We start from the raw sequence: 17923 nt of genomic DNA on the forward strand, positions 1-17923 counted from the left end.
ACGGGTTTCGTGAGTTCATCCAAATGACCCGTTATTTAACGGATGATTAACAGGCTAACTCGTTAACTACCTGACCCGTTTATCACTCACCCCAATACTAATTTTAATGGATCATGTTGGATCGGGTCAGGTCGGATTAATAGATCGGATGAAAAATGACAGGTCTAGCACTGGCAACATACGATGATTGGCTGCTTGTACGGAGTAAGACGTCATAATTGTGAGTCCAACTTTAGAGGATTTCTGTTTGGGCCTATATATCATGAACTCTAAAACAGGTCCAAACAAAACTTAATAATTAATCAGTCTCTGTCCAAAGGCTTACAGGGCTGGCCCACCAACAAGTTAACACAAGTTCAAGGATGTGGAGGTCGCAACCGGAAAAACTTCCGAGTATGTTTGGATGAGGATTTACAAAATTTAAAGGATTAATGTCCAACTTATGAAAAAAATAGACATCACAAAAGTACGGGGAAGATATTTGCAAAACCCTAATTGGGGTTATTATCTACAAAGTCACGTCACATTTTATGATCCCTTTCTTCATAGCTTGACATAAATCCCTCAAATCTTGTAAAACCCTTGTCAACACATACCCTAAAAGAAGTTCTGGATTTCAACCTTCTGTACAACATCAATTTATATGACGAGGAAAGTGAATGGGTTAACCTGGAAGGACCAACAAACCCATGCCACACTTTCAAAACCTCCCACCTGCGATCACTCTATCACCTACGTATGGGTGGATCACTGTCACGTGAGTTTTCAATATTATTTTATTGAAATGCTACGCCATGGTATTAAGGATTGTCTTCTATGTAAGTTATTCTCGTTTGGACGGACATATTTACTTCTCTTAAAACGCACAAGCAAGAAAAACACTAAAGTCAAAACTCCCGCATTCAAGCCCCACCATCCGCTCTTGGTCCCATCTATCGTGTTTTGGTCGAACAGCCCGCACCAGCACCACAGAGTTTGGACCATGTTGAAGTATGTCTCACATCGAAAATTAACCTTATGAAGTTAAATCTCCGGCATGTGACCTGAGGCATGTGATCCTATTCAATGCACTCCACCATGAATAAATGTCTTTGTGTGGTCCCACGTTAGCATGTCCCACGTTTGAAAACTCACGAAACAAAGCTCCAATGTATTGGAAGATGGATCTGGAGAGTTTAACCTATGAGAGAACGCACGGGGGCATCCCACATCGACGAGGGAGCACAAGATTAGTTGAAGCGGTGTGTATAACAGGACGGGACAGAGCAATGAAAATGCATGATCCTTCAGGCAGAAACGGGATGTGATGAGTGGTCATAATTCGCAAATTAAAATGCGAGAGATGGGTGTCTGCCCCAAAGCCTGTTACGACAATTGGGCACTCTCCTCTTATACCATCTGATCCCCAGTCTATTTTATTTTCAACGTTTACCAAATTTAATTTTCAGTAGTTTCAATTTTCAATTCAAATACACTCGATTAATGAACTGTTATTTTTTATTATTAATTTCTAGTGTTTGGTTTGATAATTGTTATGGTGCCATCATGATTTAATAAGAACGTGTAAAAAATATATATTCTAACGTAGTGTGATCAACCAACACTTGGGAGTCAATGGGTACAAACCATATATGAATAACACAATATTAGCTAATACGTGTGATTGTGTTCTAGTATCACATCAAATTTTCTACAATAGTGTAATTTTGCTCATCCCCAATTAGTTGTCGTAAGATTAGTTTGATATAACTGATTTAAAACACGAATCTCGAGATTTAAACTAATCATTAGGTTTAAGCGTCACCCTCACTTTAGGGGTGAAAAAAATTGCATATACAATAAGCCTGTTCTTCTCAAAACTATACACAGAGAAATATAATATTTGTAAGAGAAATATAATATTTGTAAAAGAATTTGATTAAAAACTCGAAAGTAAAGACTCACTATATTGAATCTAAGCCGTCCATGACATCCAAGGTATTAATCTTTGGCTGATCCTGATCCAAGTTTTTACCTCTTGAACCCAGCTCCCTCGTAGGGGAACTCCCTGTGCTCTTGCTCAAAGCCCAAACTCCTCTTCTTTTCGTCTTGGTAATCGAAAATTCTTGACTTTTACTAATTCCAGGAACCCTTCTCATCCTCCCCATGACCTCGTCTAATAAGTTCCGGTCTTCTTCCGAAAGTTGAATTCTTTGGGGCTTGGTGCAGTATGTCTTGGTTAAAAACTGCTGCATCTTGGAGTGAATATCCAACCCTTTACGAGTTGGAGACCTTGTATGCAAGGGCTTCAAACCGTGATCTCCTTGTCTTACAAGGTTGATAAGATGGTGAAGCCATGTCACTAATTCAAGGATGTAGAGATCAGTCTTCTGCTTATCTGCATGATATAGCGTCTGGAGGCGGATCAGGTTAATTTGTGAGGATTCATTCTTACCAAACTCAGTACTGAAAACAGAAAAACAAACGTTAGAATTGGACTCTATCCCTTCAATTGTATTATATATAGAGAGAGTGAGAGAGAGAGAGAGAGAGGACTGACCCAGAATTTGCCCATTCTCCAACCCACCCGAAACCTTGATGTGCTCTGCCCCAAATTGCAACATCAGAAGAACAAAGATTAGTGAATGTAAGACAGTAACGGCAATGCATAACAAAATTGTTGGCAGAGTCTGATTTAAAAGAATGAAAACAAACGAAGGCAAAGCTTTGCAAGCAATTTCCGATTAGCATGCTACAGAACATACTTGTTTGTGTTTGTGGAAACTGGAACAAGCCACTGGAGAGTCTTTTCCATTTCTTCCTTGACCTGAGGAACACAGAGCTGCAGAAACGCAACATGAAAAAGGATAAGATGATTGGCATGCTGAAGCTCCAAGACAGAAAACCGAAACCATAATGAGGAATCTACAATATAAAATAATGACAAATGTATGTGTAACATGCATTGTGATACCTCTTCCTTGGCATCAAGAGTCTGCAATCGGGACCGTAAAGCTTGTTTAACACTATTTGGCAACCCTTGATATAATGTGTCCCTTGTGTTTGGAGGGAGGGAGGTTGGTCGGGACACCTATTAAGATTAATCATTCATGAGTACATTTTATTTTGCAAACACAATATAATGGAATAGAGAATTAAGCTTACAATGTTATCAATTTGGTTGATCATGTTAGCGTAGTGTAGTGCAAGACCAGCTACTCCTAGTCTTTGAGGATCCGTGCTCTTCTCCACTCTAACCAAAGTCACACCTGGAAAAAGCAATCATAATGTACAAGATTAAAATAGCGCATTTTAGAGAGTGCGGGAAATGAAACTGCCAGCTATATCAAAAGTGAGCACGTGATCTACGGAGTGATAACGCAAACTCAAGTTGATCATTAAGTTCCTTGAGGCAGGATGAAGAAAGTTATAATGACCAACTATTCTATATACACTAAATATTTGATATCGGTGTGAGATGCTGCTCCTACCATTATGTCCAAATGCTTCCAAGATTGCTTGATGTATATAAGTAACAATATCAACAAGTTTCTCGACAATCTGCAAAGAGAAAATGAATTCTAATGAAATCCTATTGTGCCCTGTTGAAAGGCAAATAATGAACTACCACAGCAACATCTTTCCATTGCCTGCATTGCTCTGAATTTTTTTTGCAAATGGTAGCAAACGATTATGCAATTTGAAAAGCGGTTCACGATAGTACCTCATCCAAATTTTTAGCCCAAAGAGATTTCTTTTTCAAGCTACTTACAAGCTTTCTTTGTTGCTTTACATCACTTAGCAACATCATCAGAGTCTCTCCTGAAATTACAAAGAGAAAGTATCCAGAAATGTCTTATGATGTTATAAACTAGACTATTCAAATACTCAAAGGATGACACTCACTGAAAGTCAAGAACAGAAAGCAAACCAACAACAAAAATCGAATTCCATGCCTAACCTTTTTGAGGGAGATTCAAGGCTTTTGCTTCCTCTAGCTTTCTCCGGTAATCTTGTTCAAATCTGTCCAGTGAATTTAATTCATGATATAATTCCTACAAATGTCGGAAAAAATTAGTTTCTTCAAGTTGGACTCAAATATATAAAAATTGTTGGTTACTATGAATCTGCAACTTACAGAAGTATTCTGAGCAAGAGAGGTCAATTCCTGCATTGTCATTTCCGCCTCTGTTCGTAGCTGTTTGTAACCTAAATCATCATCTGAATCTAGTCTGAAAATCAATTTCACCGAATATATTAAAAATGGCAAAAAATCATAAATATAATCGCAGCATAATTCTCATGAATCTACACACCTTGAGAAGTATCGACCCAGGCTATGCCACTGTGGGTCTTTACACAAGTCTCCAAACCTTATTACTTCACGTGAGAAAACTTCAAGCTCTTCCCTGCAGGTGCGCATGCAACGAAAAAAAAGGTCAAGATAACAAGAGGCAACGAATAGCTTCAACTAAATTCAACCTATTCTCTACAACAACCAACAACCTTTTGTCAGAAGCGGCAATGCGTAGCAACTCCTTCATATCTTTAGAAACTAAGTTTTGTACAGCTTCCGAAGGTAGAACATCTTTCTTTAGGAACTGGATGTTTTTGTCCGATAGAGATTGCAACAAGTTTGCACCTTTTGTGATTGTATTAGCTACTTCAAACGACAATATAGAGATCCTATTGCCTTTAGACGCCCCGCCAGTAAGAAATCCGCTATTGACATTCAAATTTGACATGCCACTGCCGAGCGTATCCAAAACCTCTACTGCCCTCTCCAGGCCAACAATGCCAGCCCTTCCTATGAAGGAGTTCTTCGGGGTGACCTGCCATAGAAAACACAAATTAAAGCAATAATGCCACAATGCTTCTACGATGGCTAAAAGTGTTTTCTGACCACCAAATGCACTTTTGACTACATTTGACATAAAAACTTAAAAAGCGTCTATGGGTCGTATAAGTGCTTCACGGAGAAGCATTGAGAAAATACTTCCAACATTTTCCAAGTTCCAAACAAAAAATACATCGATCAATATTCCCCGAAAACATTCTAGTAAAAAATTAAAGCAATCGATACCTTGCTAGTAGCAGTCCTAGCGGGAGTTGAGGGCTTCAATTCGCGGGAAATTGAAGACCGCAGTTCGCCGGAGTCGAACCTATTTGGTGTTTTCCAAGGAGCAATTCCTTCGGAAAACGAGGAATTAGAATTCTCCTTGTTCTTGCCGATGGTCTTCATCGACTGGAGTTTCCCGGAAAATCCCGAACTTTTCCCTCCGTAAATATCGGGATTTTCCTTAGCAGACACCCCGCCCGAGCACATCCCACCCATCGTTTGCCCCAATTCAAAAAACCCACAAGAGCTTTCCAACTGCACCTGAATAAGTAAACAAACCTCGTTCACAAGCTCTGATTTTCCTTCTTAATTTTCTCAGCAACCAAACACCATATTAATTTAAAAAAGAAAAACATAAACCAACCAACCAACATACCTATTTGCAGAGATGATTCTCGAGAACCCAGTAATTTTCTCAGCAACCAAACAACGTTATCAATTAAAGAACACAAATGCAGAGAGCTGAAAGGGAAAGAGAGTAGAAATTCTAGAGCCAAAATGTTTGACTGAAAAAAAAAATGGCGAGAATTTTCTGCGGGACTGATTGATTTTTTTGGGTTGGTGAGGAGGATAGAAAAGGGAATGTATACGCGTGATTCGGAAGAACCGGAAATCTCGTGGGAAGTGGGAATATATTGACTGGTATGAAATTGCGAAAATTGGATTTGAATTTATGGAAAAATGATGGATATGAAATGTGAAATAAACACCCAATTTGATATTAGGAATGAATGAATGGATGCGTGATTGCCCGGGGGAGGGAAATGTCAAAGTCCCCGCCTACTTTCTCTGTCCGGGTCTCTTTCCTCTGTCTTGGCTGACGTGTCATTGCCATCTTCCTCTATTTACCTCTTTTACTCCGCGACTGCGTTTATTTACGGCTTTAGTAATTGACTGAGGTTTTACGAGACAAGCGTCTGGGTTTTGTTGCCTCTTGCGTGGGGAGAGGAAGGCATCGACGCCGTCGCCGGCGCCGGCAACGGTGAACGTGCCTGGGCTCTTTTGGGGGAGGGAGATGAGGTGGCATCAGGGTACACATGTGGCCAACATGTCATCAACTTAGTGGGCTCCGCTCAAGCCACGTAGGAGACCTTTTAACAAATTTTGACGGAATTGACGGAATCATGCAAAATGTTCTCTAATTCCGTACTGCCCTCAATCATGTCAAGTAAACATGTCACAATCGAAGAAAATTAAACTCGAAAAAGCATAAAACGTTTGTGGAGGTGGAAGAACACATCACCAGAAGACATTTTTTTTTTGGTGATATCCACGCATCTTATTTTATTTCTCACATATCTTCTTAATTTTCTGCCGTCCGATCAGATGAATTGAAGAAGATCAACGGACATAAATTAACAAAGGGTGTGTAAGAAGTAAAATGAGGTGTGTGGATAACATGTCCCATTTTTTTTTACAAAAACAGTGACATCCTGTATTTTGGTTCTACGGGACTCTATTCAATCTTATTCGCTGGGAAAAAAACATAGTCAGGCATCACTACCGACTATCCTCCCCTAAATATGTCACCTTGTGCAATGCATCACTTTGAATGAGTATCAAGATGGTTTAAAAAATCACACATTAAAAATGTCAAGGTGACATATTTAGGGTGAATCGGAAAAAATCACACGTTAGAAGTTTTTACTGTTTTAGACGTCTTTATAAAAAATGTATGGTGACTTAAATATCAATCCATCTTAAATTATTTTAAAGGCAAAGTTTGATTTGTCAACGATTTGATGATTAAGAAGGATTTAATTATAAAAAGTGCCAAAAACATGAAGACAGACGGAAAAGATGTACCCTTTTTAAAAGATGCTAATTGCAATGTTGGACTACAAGTTGGTTTTGAAGTTTGAAGTTTGAATCGAGATTTGGACATGTTTCGGCTTCCATACTTGCCTTGCGTTTACGTTTCCATAATATATTACAATATTTTACATTTAAACAACTAGGCTATCGACATTTGTCGCAAAAAAAATTTACAAACAAAAGACCCAGAAACGAGAAACATAAACAAGCCAAAAAAGGGCCAACTAGACATACCAACAAGACCCCGCTGCCAGAACAATGCATCTCGATGTGCACAAATCCATGCCCATCACCGAACATCGCCTCGCCAAACTTATCATCCAACCCTGAACAGCTCGCCGAACATTTAGTCTTGTAGATTCTCTTATATTTTAAGTTCCTACATGTAGTTTCAACAAATTTATTGATTGCAAGATGTGTTAGTTGGAATTAAGAGTCCAATAATTTGACTTGAATATTTCGATGATAAAGTTAGTATAGTGGAAGGATTTTGGTATAGGCAAAGTGAGGAGAAACTTAGAAATGTCTACTTCGAAGGGAGGTTGGCTATTTATAGAGAAGTGATGGAGTAGGCAAATTTCCAAATTTCATGGACCACCAAAGAATTTCTCCATACAGTTTGAGATGGCAGATCGTCGGATACTTGCGCAGTTGTATATTGCCAGTCTGAATGAGGCACCATGACATTGTGACAAGTGTTTATGAGATCTAATATGAATATGAAATCGTGAGATTTGGGAGGTATGAGCTTCTAACGATCTCTCTAAACAGGAATTAATGTTTGGTGGTCAAGAGGTGAGGAAGGTCCGAGCCAACCTGAAGTGCGATACAAAGGTTTATGGTTGTGGATGGTAGTGGATTATTGACGCAATCTTCGGGCATCAGGTCAACCTCGATGTCCCTGGTGGTATGACTATTTTTTGCTGACTTGGTAGAGGTTCTCTGAAGGGAGAGAGGATCCTCGGATCCTCGGATCCTCTTTGTGAGGATCTTGGGAATCTTTCAATCGTATTCGTTCATCGTACATTATGCGGTCAGTTTTTGTTAGGTACCGTTTATATTTAATTTTAAATAAAAAAATTTAAAATAATTTCTGACCACACGATGTACGATGAACGAATGTGATTGAAGGATCCGGCGAGAATCCTCTGGCTCTGAAGGTATCTTTGTGGTCATACTATTCTTGCAACATACTTTATAGTTTATGCCACTTGAAAACTTGTTAGTAGTAAATCAGCTCAGAAATGTTTCTTTGCTACATATTCATGCTGAGTAGGATGCCCCGTTGGTCTAAAGCTAAGCTCAACCTCCTCACACAATCAATCATTTTTAAAAGTTTGTTTAGTTACAAGCTCATACTATTAGACTTGACAATTGACAAATAAATGTATATATACCAACAGATGGCACAAATGTATGGCGATTGTATGCTTGATTATCGCGGAGATCCTATGTTTTCTTTTATGCAAATGAGTCTATTATTTTCCTAAAGGCCAATGTTGTCAATTGCCCTAACCCTATGAAAATTATGGAATAAGAGTGGAAGTGTGCTCAATTATTGATAGACTTTTTAGCTAAAACGATAATTGAGATTGACATAACTCTTTACTCTGGTCCCTAAGAGTTGGAACTCTATAAAAGTGATCCCTGAGTTTGTCCACTGTCAATCATTTTGTGAAAATCTCCATTAAATAATAATAAAATGACAAAAATATCCTGAATTTTTGTCAAAACATTTTTGCCATTGCTTATTAAATTGAGAGTATTTTTATTATTTTGATCATTATTTAATATTATTTTTTCACAGAATATCCAAAATGATTAACGGTGAACAGATATCACTTCTAACAAGGAGTTATGTCATCAGGACCGTTTTGGTTAAAAAACTAAACTACATCAGACCGGTGCTTTAGGAATATCGTTAGATCAAGACCGTTGAGATCTGACACGTGTTGTGATCATTTTCGCCAAACGGCAAACAAGCTAGAAGGTACAAATAATCCAGTTGTACTTGGGAAATATTAAGTTGGAACGGAGCGCGGGAAGCGAAGTGAAAAGGACGTTTTAATATTGGACCCTATGAGCCTAACGTCATCCACAAAAGTTAGAGGATTCTCTACTCTCTTATTCTTATTTCCTTTTATCATTTCTTTTCATACATAATTTTTTATCTCATTATCTCTATAAAAAAATTAATATAAGACGTTGACATGGTTTAATCATAACCATTCAAATATGAGAGAATGTAAGGGTACGAGAGATTAGGAGGATAGAGAATCCTCCTCCAAGTCCAAGTCCAACAACTGCCTCGTAGACTAGTACCGGTATATTTTAGTCATCTTTGCTATCTTTTCATGTTTTCTATTTTTTAGGAACAAAGTAACAAAGTATCTATCGTTAGAGTTTGTTTGAGATTACTTTTAGAAGGAGTAAACAAAAGGCATTTCCAACTACGTTTTGCAAAAATAAAAAAAAATGTTTACGAGTTATACAAACGCTTTTTAGTAGGTATTTTTTCGGAATTACATTCAAATGCTTTTTCCAAAACAATACTGAATGCGTAAATATAATCGGTCAAGTTATACTTCTGATGACGTTGGATTTGGTAAAACTTGTGCTTCTAGATTAAAAATTCTTTATGGAAAAGCACTTTCCAGTACCTTTCAACATAAAAAATTAAAAAATGTAAGTTAATTTGCAGTAACAATTTGAAGGCTTTGATTTGGTCAGTGAATGAGTGTCTGGCTTGGTATAGACAGAGAGATCATAGATATTATTCACGCGCGTCCAATGATTAAGCCAAAAGGGCGAAATGCTCTCTTGTCAATGGTGTCATTGCATACGACTACTCAAAATCTTAATCAATTATTAATTACGACAGAAACAGTGATTAGCATATTAGTTTAATGCTCAGTCCACGGTTTGCTTTGATCATCACTTGAGCACCAGCCTCCCTCTGCCGGCACAGCTGCTACCAGCCTACCAGTCTTCCAGCATAAGAAACACCACCAGCCGGCTCTCTCTCCCTCTCCCCCTCTCTCTCTCTCTGTAGTTTGCTTGAAGAAAAAGTGATCATTTTTCTAATGAGGATTTTCTGGAAAAGAATCACAAAATAATCACCAACTCCACTTCTGAGGCTACCTAACTTCCTCAATAAGGTAACCATTTTCCAGAATCCAATCTTCTTTTCTTTTCATTGGTTCTTCCATTTTTTTAAGAGAAACGACTGAATTTTTTTTTCTTTCTCCTTTTAGCAACAAGAAGATTGAGTTTCTCTAATGATATATATATATATAGGGTATATGTATGCATGTATGTATGTGACGTGCATGGCGTTGTTATAGATGTCTGAGTTATGATCTGGTCATACATTTGATGATTTTGTGATCAAATACAGGAACATAATTATGAACATGTATGTTGGATGGTTTTACATGATTTCTTCGGGTTGATGTTTTCTTTTCTGATTAGGAAAACGATTTCTGCACTCCCTTTTCTTCTCCTACACTCGTCTCTTTTTTTCTAGCTGTAATCAAGGGACATAAACCAAGGGAGGGTGCAGAAGGAGAAAACGGAAGTGCATAAATCATTTCAATTCTAATGATTGCATGCGCTTCTTAAAAGCTGGTGAGGTCGAACTTTAGGTTTTGTTTCAGAGTCAGAAATGGTTGATCAGCTCTACTAGATTACTAGTGGACTTGTGTTTGATTTGTGTTTTGATTTTGTTATTGAAGATTCATTTATTTTTTTCTCAGCAGACTAACGGAACCCCGAATTGCAATGAGATGATGAGGTAAATAATTTGATGAGATAGTATCATCTCCAAGATCCAAATATGGCGAGAAACTATGGATTTGCAATGGGCCAACAGGACATTGTTAGGATCTTAACGACCACAGTTGATGGATTTATCAGGGATCAGCTGATCAACAAAGACCAAAGAGCCCAACACAGGGAACAATGTGCTGAGAGATTGGCAGCACAAGATGGAAGTTGTGACAGAGATACTGAGGTTCGATACTCTGATCAAGCAGTGCTGGCAAATCTGGACTGGGGTATTGAATCCCTCGAAGAAGCTATCGGAACTTCAAACATGGAAACTAAGCTTGCAAGACTTGATCATGCTGAAAAAATGTTGCAAGTTTGTGCAATGTTGAATTGTGACCAGAGAACTGCTGGAGTCCCCAATTATTATCTATCTGCTTGGGCACACCTCAACCTAGCATACCTTTCGAAATTGCGCAACAATATCCAACTAGCGGTTCTCCATGTGATTGAGATGTTTATAGTTGACCCTTTCTTCTCAAGGATAGATTTTGCTCCCGAGCTATGGAAAAATCTGTTTCTTCCACACATGAGCTCGATTATAGGGTGGTATTCGGAGCAGAGGCACAGACTTGTGATGGAAGTAATCCCTGATTCTGCTGATCTGTCTTTTACAGCTGATCTTGATCATCTTTTTAACGAGTCAGTGGTCTGTTCGATGAGGCCTGATCAGGGTGAGAAGTTGCAAAAGCTGGAGCAGCTTTATGGAGAATCGTTGGATGAGAACACGCGGCTTTACGCAAAGTACTTTAAGGATTGCATGAACACTGATTCAACAACCCCAAGTAAAAAGGTGGTTCCAATGCTGCCAATCGCAGAGGCACCAATGACTCCGTTGCATGAGGTCAGCCACTCAATTCCTGATTTCGTAAAGTTTGGTCCTATCTTGCCCAAGAGTGCCGGTTTTTCTCCCGTCCTCAAGTCTAAAGATAGCACAAGAGAAACAAGCAGGTGAGGAAATAGTTATTAGTCTGCGATGAAAAAAAACGACGAGAATTTAGAATTTGAACACTTGCTTTGTTTAGAACTCTAATAAGTGTGTACCATTTTGATGTTTCGTCAAAACAGAATGAATTTAACTTCTGCATCCTTACTGAAATTGGAGTCTGCTAGATGGGATCCTCAGGTAAACCCGAAAATTCATTTGCAATATTAGGAAGCAGCTTTTGTTTTTAAATGTTATGCTTTCTGAAATGCATGAATTTATCTGGTGCATTATTCCAGGAAGGCATCCCTGAGGAAAATGAAGACGAATCAGATTACGAGGCTAACGATGCTATTGTGGCTTTGGATGAAAAGGAAAGTGTGGAAAATGTACAGCCATCTGTAAGAAAGAGTCGAATACACACTCCTTCAATCTTTTCTCCTTTTCAATCGCCTAGAACTTCTCCAAAGATTTTATCTCCAAAGCCAGACAGTGTGCAGTCTAAAAACGAAGCCACTTCTGTATTGCGCTTATTTTCCACTCGCATGACGGATTCAGCTATTACAACCTCTTTGCCTGCATCTCCAGTCATTAGTAATGAGTTCAGCATCAGCTCAGCAGACTCCGATTGCGAAGTGATAGTAATGACACAAACCCTACACCTACTAATTAATCCAAGATCTTTACTTGTCAAGCATTTTTTGTATGTTCTATTTACTATACAAAGTTGAATTGCTGGATTTTAACTGAAAATGTGCGTTGTGTTTGGTTAGAAGACTCCGAAAAGTTGCAGGAAAACTTCCAGCCGGACAGAAAGTGATATTTCGGATCATGTGAATGGCCAAAAGTCGAAAGATAGGTAAAGTTTTCAGTTTAGATCTACTAAAAACATCCCCTATATCGGTTTTTTTTTATTTAACTTTCTTCTAATTGTGCAGTCCACGTAACGAAAATGATGAAGGAAGCCACAGTTGCAGTTCAATCCCATATTCCGATAGACTGACACATAAATCAAGGCCGCCTAAGGATTTTGTTTGCCCTATCACTGGCCAGATTTTCGGTGATCCAGTTACCCTCGAAACAGGCCAGACATACGAAAGAAAAGCAATCCAAGAATGGCTCAAACGAGGAAACACGACATGCCCCATTACAAGGCAACCCATTGCGACTTCTACACTGCCAAAAACGAACTACGTTCTGAAAAGACTAATAACATCATGGAAAGAAGAGCATCCTGAACTTGCTCAAGAGTCTCCGTACTCTGAATCACCAAAAATATCATTCGACCCCTCCTCCGGGAAAGAAACTCATTCAGCAACAGCCACTTCACAGAGAACACCTAGTTTCCTAGGTCACAGCAATGCCGATGATTATACCAATATCATCCAACGGAACAAAAGATTCATGCGAGTAACGGTTGCTACATCACCAACAAGTGTGATATCTCAAGCTGCAGTCGAGACAATTATCAGCAGTTTGAAACCTCATGTTTCATGTCTATGCACTTCAGAAAACTTACAAGAATGTGAGGCAGCCGTGTTGTCAATAGCCAGACTATGGAAGGACTCAAAGGCTGATCCCGCAGTGCATTCTTACTTATCTGAACTGACAACTGTCAACGGATTCATCGAAATACTTTCAGCTTCCCTGAGCCGAGAGGTCCTCAGATCATCAATTTACATCCTCTCAGAGCTAATATTTTCAGAAGAAAGTGTTGGAGAAACTCTTACGAGTGTAGATTCTGACCTCGATTGCCTCGCTACTCTGCTAAAGAATGGACTAGCTGAGGCTGCTGTTCTTATTTACCAGTTGAGGCCGGCATTTGCTCAGCTTTCAGTACATGATCTCATACCCTCCCTTGTCCAGATAATTCTAAGCAAAACTGAGGAATTGGATGATCTTCAGTTGGTGATGGAGCCTAAAGATGCTGCATTGGCAATAATTGAGCAAATCTTGATGGGAGGAGACGAAAACAGCAGATCTATTAACGCGTTGAGTGTTATATCTGCAAACGGGATTCCTGGACTTGTAAGGTTTTTGGATAAAGCAGAAGGGACAAGGTCGATTGTTTCAATTTTATTATGTTGTATGCAAGCTGAAAAAAGTTGCAGGAACTTGATAGCAAATAGAATCGATCTGTCTCCTGTTCTTGAATTGTTTCATGCCGGAAATGATTGCGTGCGAGGCATATGTGTAGAATTTCTTTCGGAGCTGGTTCAGTTGAACAGGTACAGTTTTTCTTCACTTCTCTCTGATTTGCACTGTACTTGTTGAAGAATGTAAAAGTCTCACATCGGAAACCTGACCAAATTAAATACAACTTTGACGGTAATTTACATTCTTCTTATGGGCAGGAGAACATTGAGCAATCAGATCCTGCACATGATTAAAGACGAAGGAGCATTCAGTACGATGCACACTTTTCTCGTGTATCTCCAAATGGCGCCGATGGAGCAGCAACCTACAATCGCTTCTCTTCTTCTTCAGCTTGATCTTCTGGTTTCCTTTGTTCTTGACTTCAATTTTATTCATTAACTTGCAAGTCAAGCTTTCTGGTATACACTCACCAGGCGACCTAAACATAGTTTATGGTTCGATTTTCCAGGTTGAGCCGTGGAAGATGAGCATTTACAGGGAAGATGCAATTGAGGCATTAATTGAAGCGATGCGGCGGAAAGACTTCCCTAATTCTCAAATGATGGCTCTGGATACCTTGTTATCTCTTACCGGACGAGTGACTTCCTCAGGGGATTCGAATACTGAAGCCTGGTTACTCAAGACTGCAGGGTTTGATCAACCGTACAATGCTTTGATGAAGGCAGAGCGGCTGAGGAAACACGACAATGATTTCATGGAAACAATGGTGTGCCTTTTTTTGGTGTTTTCGTTCTATCACAGTTTATACCACATAATTTGCTGTGAATCCTGAATCCCTGATCTTTTAATGCTCCTAAACAGGACGAAGAAGAGAAAGCTGTAACCTCTTGGCAGAAAAGGGTCGCTTTCGTACTTTGCAACCACGAAAAGGGGTCGATTTTTAAAGCTTTGGAAGAATGTCTCAAGAGTAATTCATTAGAGATGGCAAAGTCATGTCTTGTCATTGCTACATGGCTAACACACATGCTCTCTGTACTTCCTGATACTGGCGTGAAAAGTGGCGCTTGCAAGGCCTTGCTTGACGAATTCATGAATGTTCTCCAATCGTCGAATAATATGGAGGAGAAGATTTTGGCAACTCTTGCCTTGAAATCTTTTGTCAACGATCCAGGTAAATTTGGTGCTGAAAACGTTTTGTTATGGTACGCAAATGAATAGAAGTTAACCTTTTCAAACTTACCAATTGCAGCTGCACTTGAAGCACTAAGAGTGTATGCTAAACCCATCTACAAAACCTTGAGAAAGCTCAAGAAGTATGCATTCGTGGCAAACGACATAATGAAAGCGTTGATGAACTTGTCATCTATTGATATAGTAAGTGGGTTGGGGAGCATAATATCAACTTGAAGCAATTCATATGGAAAGATTACTGACTTACTCGATATTTTGCAATGTAGGCAGAGCTGTGGAGTTGTTCCGAAGTGCTTGAATTGGAATCATCCACGAACGGGGAGGTTCTGTCTTTGCTTCATCTGAAAAGTCGCATTTTAAGCAGCCATTCGGATGGGACTATAAAGGTGTAGGCCAAACCAGAACTCATGCATTTCATACTTAAGCCTAAAATCGAGGCTCTATACACAAATTGTATTAAGCGGAGTTGAATACAGAAAGATTTGCTAAACAGCAGCTGAGACTAATATTGTCTTCCCTTTAGGTATGGGAGGCAGGGAAGAAGGTGCCACGATTGATTCAAGAAGTTCGTGAGCACGCGAAGGCTGTTACATGCCTCTATATTTCACCTACAGGCGACAAATTATACAGCGGTTCTTTAGACAAAACAATTCGAGTAAGCCATCTATAACTCGTGAAAATAGTTCTCATTAACATCCGTTCTTTACAGTTTAAGGTTCAGGACTGGATTATCTATAAACGTGTTCTCGTCTACAGATATGGGCGATTAAAGCCGAAGAGATTCATTGTCTCCAAGTTCATGACGTGAAGGATGCAGTTTATGAGTTGGTAGCGAATGGTAAAATGGCGTGCTTCGTTTCTCAGGGCACCGGAGTTAAGGTAAGTGCAGCCTTTAACAATTGTGACATAGTCCAGAAGAAAAGGGTTCCTTCTTTTATGGTTATATTTGTGCAGGTGTACGAGTGGTCTGGAGTTCAAAAGCACATAAACTTCAACAAATACGTAAAGAGCCTTGCCATTGCCGGGACTAGTTTGTACTGTGGTTGCTCTGGCTACAGCATCCAGGTAAATCAAAGCACGCAGTTCGCTCTGTGAAGGACGTGCTCTCCGCGTTCTAAATAGTCAACCATTTCAATAAATTTGATCAAATATGGCAGGAGGTTGATTTGGGCAAATACACATCAAGCACATTCTACTCTGGCACAAGAAAGCTGCTTGGGAAACAGGTCATCTACTCCCTCCATATCCACGACGGCATTCTATATGCTGGCGGTTCATCAGTAGATGCCTCAGCCGGAAAGATGTTCTCGCTTCCCAACAAGGCAGTGGTAGGATCGTTCACAACCGGGCTTGACATCCAACGAATAACCATCAACAACGACTTGATATTCACGGCCAGCAAGTGCGGGACGATTGAGGTTTGGTTGAAGGAAAGGTTCACACGAATTGCTTCGTTCAGAATGGTTAACGGAGGACACGCCAAGATTACATCCTTGGCAGCAGACATGGATGGAGGAATGCTGTATGCGGGTTCATCAGATGGCAGAATTCAGGTTAGAGATGGAAACTATGATGTACCCGAGCGCTTTCAGATAAACAAAAACGCTGAGTTTCATCTTAATCCAGTGTTTTTGCTTGTTATTTTGCAGGTTTGGGCACTAGACTAGCAAGATGAGCATAATTATACATGTAAATTCGACTCCTTGCTGAAGTAGCTACATCAGGGTTCAATATAAAATCAGGCTAAACATATGGGAAAAACGAATAACATCAATAAATTTATATTAATACCATTTTTTTTTATCTTTTATCTTTTACCAAAGTGGCATTTTCCAATATTTTGATGGTGCGGCGGCAGGAGGGAGCCGGGATGTGTTGCGGTCGGAATTAACAGATTTTCTTACAGAATTTACGGGCAAGACCAACGTTTTGTCAAGTCCAAAAACCTAATTCTATATTTTCTCAGAAACAGAATTTCTCAGTCTATTGTAGTAATGGCCTTCAACTAAAAATCTATTACCATTGGTCTTTCAACTAAAAATTAGCATTGATCTCCAACACATCAAAACATGCAACTATAATCCTCAACTTTAATCCAATTGTAATATTGATCATTCTAACATAACTCATTTTGACAAAATTCTAACGAAGTTGATAAAAATAATCAGAGCTACAATTGAGGAATCCTAATTGTCTCAATGATTCTTCCAACACAATTTATTTTGCCAAAATTCTAAAGAAGTTGACAAAAAAAGAAAGATAGCTAAGCATTTTCATGAATTGAGGAATCTTTGCTCTAATTTGTAATTTGATTAAAGTTGATAAACCATTTCTACAATTTACTATTTTTAATTTGCAAATCCATATTTACTTCACATACACCATTCTCAATTTCCGATAATCGGCCGGCCGGCCGGCCATCGCATATTAAAATATATCAAAACTAAAATTTGCTTATTAAAATTTTTAAAATAAATAAAAAACAAAATAATCAAGGCACTCAGAATGAAAAGGACTAAAATTTTTAGTCATTGATTTATGAATCTCATAAATACCACTACTATAATTTCTCCTCATTGTGCCTCTTCAATTAAGAAAATAAATAATAAAAAAAAACCTAAATATTAACTTCACAAACAAAAGCAATGGCCGGTAAGGTAACCATTCGGAATGAGTAGGTGGTTGTGCAATTCCAATCACGAAAATTAATCGGACAAATACAACATCTTCCTCACCTTGCTCCATCCCATACCCAAATCAATAAAATCCAGGTAAAAAACAAGACGAATTTAAACAAAAATAAGAAGAAAATTAAAAAAAAAAAATTAGGAAACCATCAGAAGCAAAGGATCGTTTCAGCTTCGACACTGAGTCTCAGACGACCGTCGTGAGATGATTAATCCAAATTCATCATCTGATTTCATACTAATTTTGCACAACTGAACTACTTGCTAAATAAAAAGAAAGAATAA

The 17923-nt window shown here is 38.8% G+C and overlaps 2 protein-coding genes and 3 non-coding genes across 8 annotated transcripts; 2 read left to right on the forward strand and 3 right to left on the reverse strand.

Moving 5' to 3' along the window:
- Nucleotides 1–1298: 1298 nt before the first annotated feature.
- On the forward strand, nt 1299–1406 carry LOC114821885 (small nucleolar RNA Z279/snoR105/snoR108). The gene has a single exon (XR_003769722.1). It is a non-coding gene; the product is annotated as a small nucleolar RNA Z279/snoR105/snoR108 (small nucleolar RNA).
- A 381-nt stretch (nt 1407–1787) lies between these two features.
- Nucleotides 1788–5861, reverse strand: LOC103430387 (protein PSK SIMULATOR 2-like). Its single transcript, XM_008368521.4, has 13 exons — nt 5475–5861; nt 5063–5359; nt 4486–4811; nt 4296–4388; nt 4118–4211; nt 3941–4034; nt 3704–3801; nt 3471–3540; nt 3145–3248; nt 2954–3070; nt 2745–2821; nt 2540–2584; nt 1788–2445 (listed from the first exon to the last, which is right to left on the reverse strand). The coding sequence occupies exons 2-13, from the start codon at nt 5312–5314 to the stop codon at nt 1944–1946; spliced, it is 1872 nt and encodes a 623-aa protein (XP_008366743.1). The 5' UTR covers nt 5315–5359; nt 5475–5861; the 3' UTR covers nt 1788–1943.
- Nucleotides 5862–9780: 3919 nt separating this feature from the next.
- On the forward strand, nt 9781–16759 carry LOC103430388 (putative E3 ubiquitin-protein ligase LIN-1). 4 transcript variants are annotated; one of them, XM_017330957.3, is made up of 16 exons: nt 9781–10071; nt 10669–11689; nt 11807–11864; nt 11963–12304; nt 12440–12522; nt 12602–13891; nt 14018–14162; nt 14269–14526; nt 14622–14931; nt 15010–15134; nt 15218–15337; nt 15475–15606; nt 15708–15830; nt 15906–16016; nt 16109–16504; nt 16601–16759. In XM_017330957.3, exons 2-16 carry the CDS (start codon nt 10749–10751, stop codon nt 16616–16618), a joined length of 4452 nt encoding a protein of 1483 aa, XP_017186446.2. In that variant the 5' UTR covers nt 9781–10071; nt 10669–10748; the 3' UTR covers nt 16619–16759. The 4 variants fall into 4 exon arrangements, with proteins under 4 accessions (XP_017186446.2, XP_008366744.2, XP_008366746.2 ...); XM_008368522.4 differs by having other exon boundaries at nt 9783–10071; nt 12437–12522; XM_008368524.4 differs by having other exon boundaries at nt 9783–10071; nt 10672–11689; nt 12437–12522.
- A 685-nt stretch (nt 16760–17444) lies between these two features.
- On the reverse strand, nt 17445–17537 carry LOC114821889 (small nucleolar RNA Z162). The gene has a single exon (XR_003769726.1). It is a non-coding gene; the product is annotated as a small nucleolar RNA Z162 (small nucleolar RNA).
- Nucleotides 17538–17782: 245 nt separating this feature from the next.
- On the reverse strand, nt 17783–17872 carry LOC114821888 (small nucleolar RNA Z161/Z228). The gene has a single exon (XR_003769725.1). It is a non-coding gene; the product is annotated as a small nucleolar RNA Z161/Z228 (small nucleolar RNA).
- Nucleotides 17873–17923: the final 51 nt, after the last annotated feature.

Source organism: Malus domestica, chromosome 15 (assembly GCF_042453785.1).
Source record: "Malus domestica chromosome 15, GDT2T_hap1".
In the NCBI taxonomy this organism is placed as follows: domain Eukaryota; kingdom Viridiplantae; phylum Streptophyta; class Magnoliopsida; order Rosales; family Rosaceae; genus Malus; species Malus domestica.

Bases quoted from the DNA above. Each gene is read 5' to 3' on its own strand.
- LOC103430387 (XM_008368521.4), bottom strand. From the start codon at position 5,314: ATGGGTGGGATGTGCTCGGGCGGGGTGTCTGCTAAGGAAAATCCCGAT. The intron at 4,035-4,117 runs GTAAGTTGCAGA...CGACATTTGTAG, and splicing joins CTCTTGCTCAGAATACTTCT to GAATTATATCATGAATTAAA. The intron at 3,249-3,470 runs GTAGGAGCAGCA...TGCTTTTTCCAG, and splicing joins GGAAGCATTTGGACATAATG to GTGTGACTTTGGTTAGAGTG.
- LOC103430388 (XM_008368522.4), top strand. From the start codon at position 10,749: ATGGCGAGAAACTATGGATTTGCAATGGGCCAACAGGACATTGTTAGG. The intron at 14,527-14,621 runs GTGTGCCTTTTT...GCTCCTAAACAG, and splicing joins ATGATTTCATGGAAACAATG to GACGAAGAAGAGAAAGCTGT. The intron at 15,338-15,474 runs GTGTAGGCCAAA...TCTTCCCTTTAG, and splicing joins ATTCGGATGGGACTATAAAG to GTATGGGAGGCAGGGAAGAA.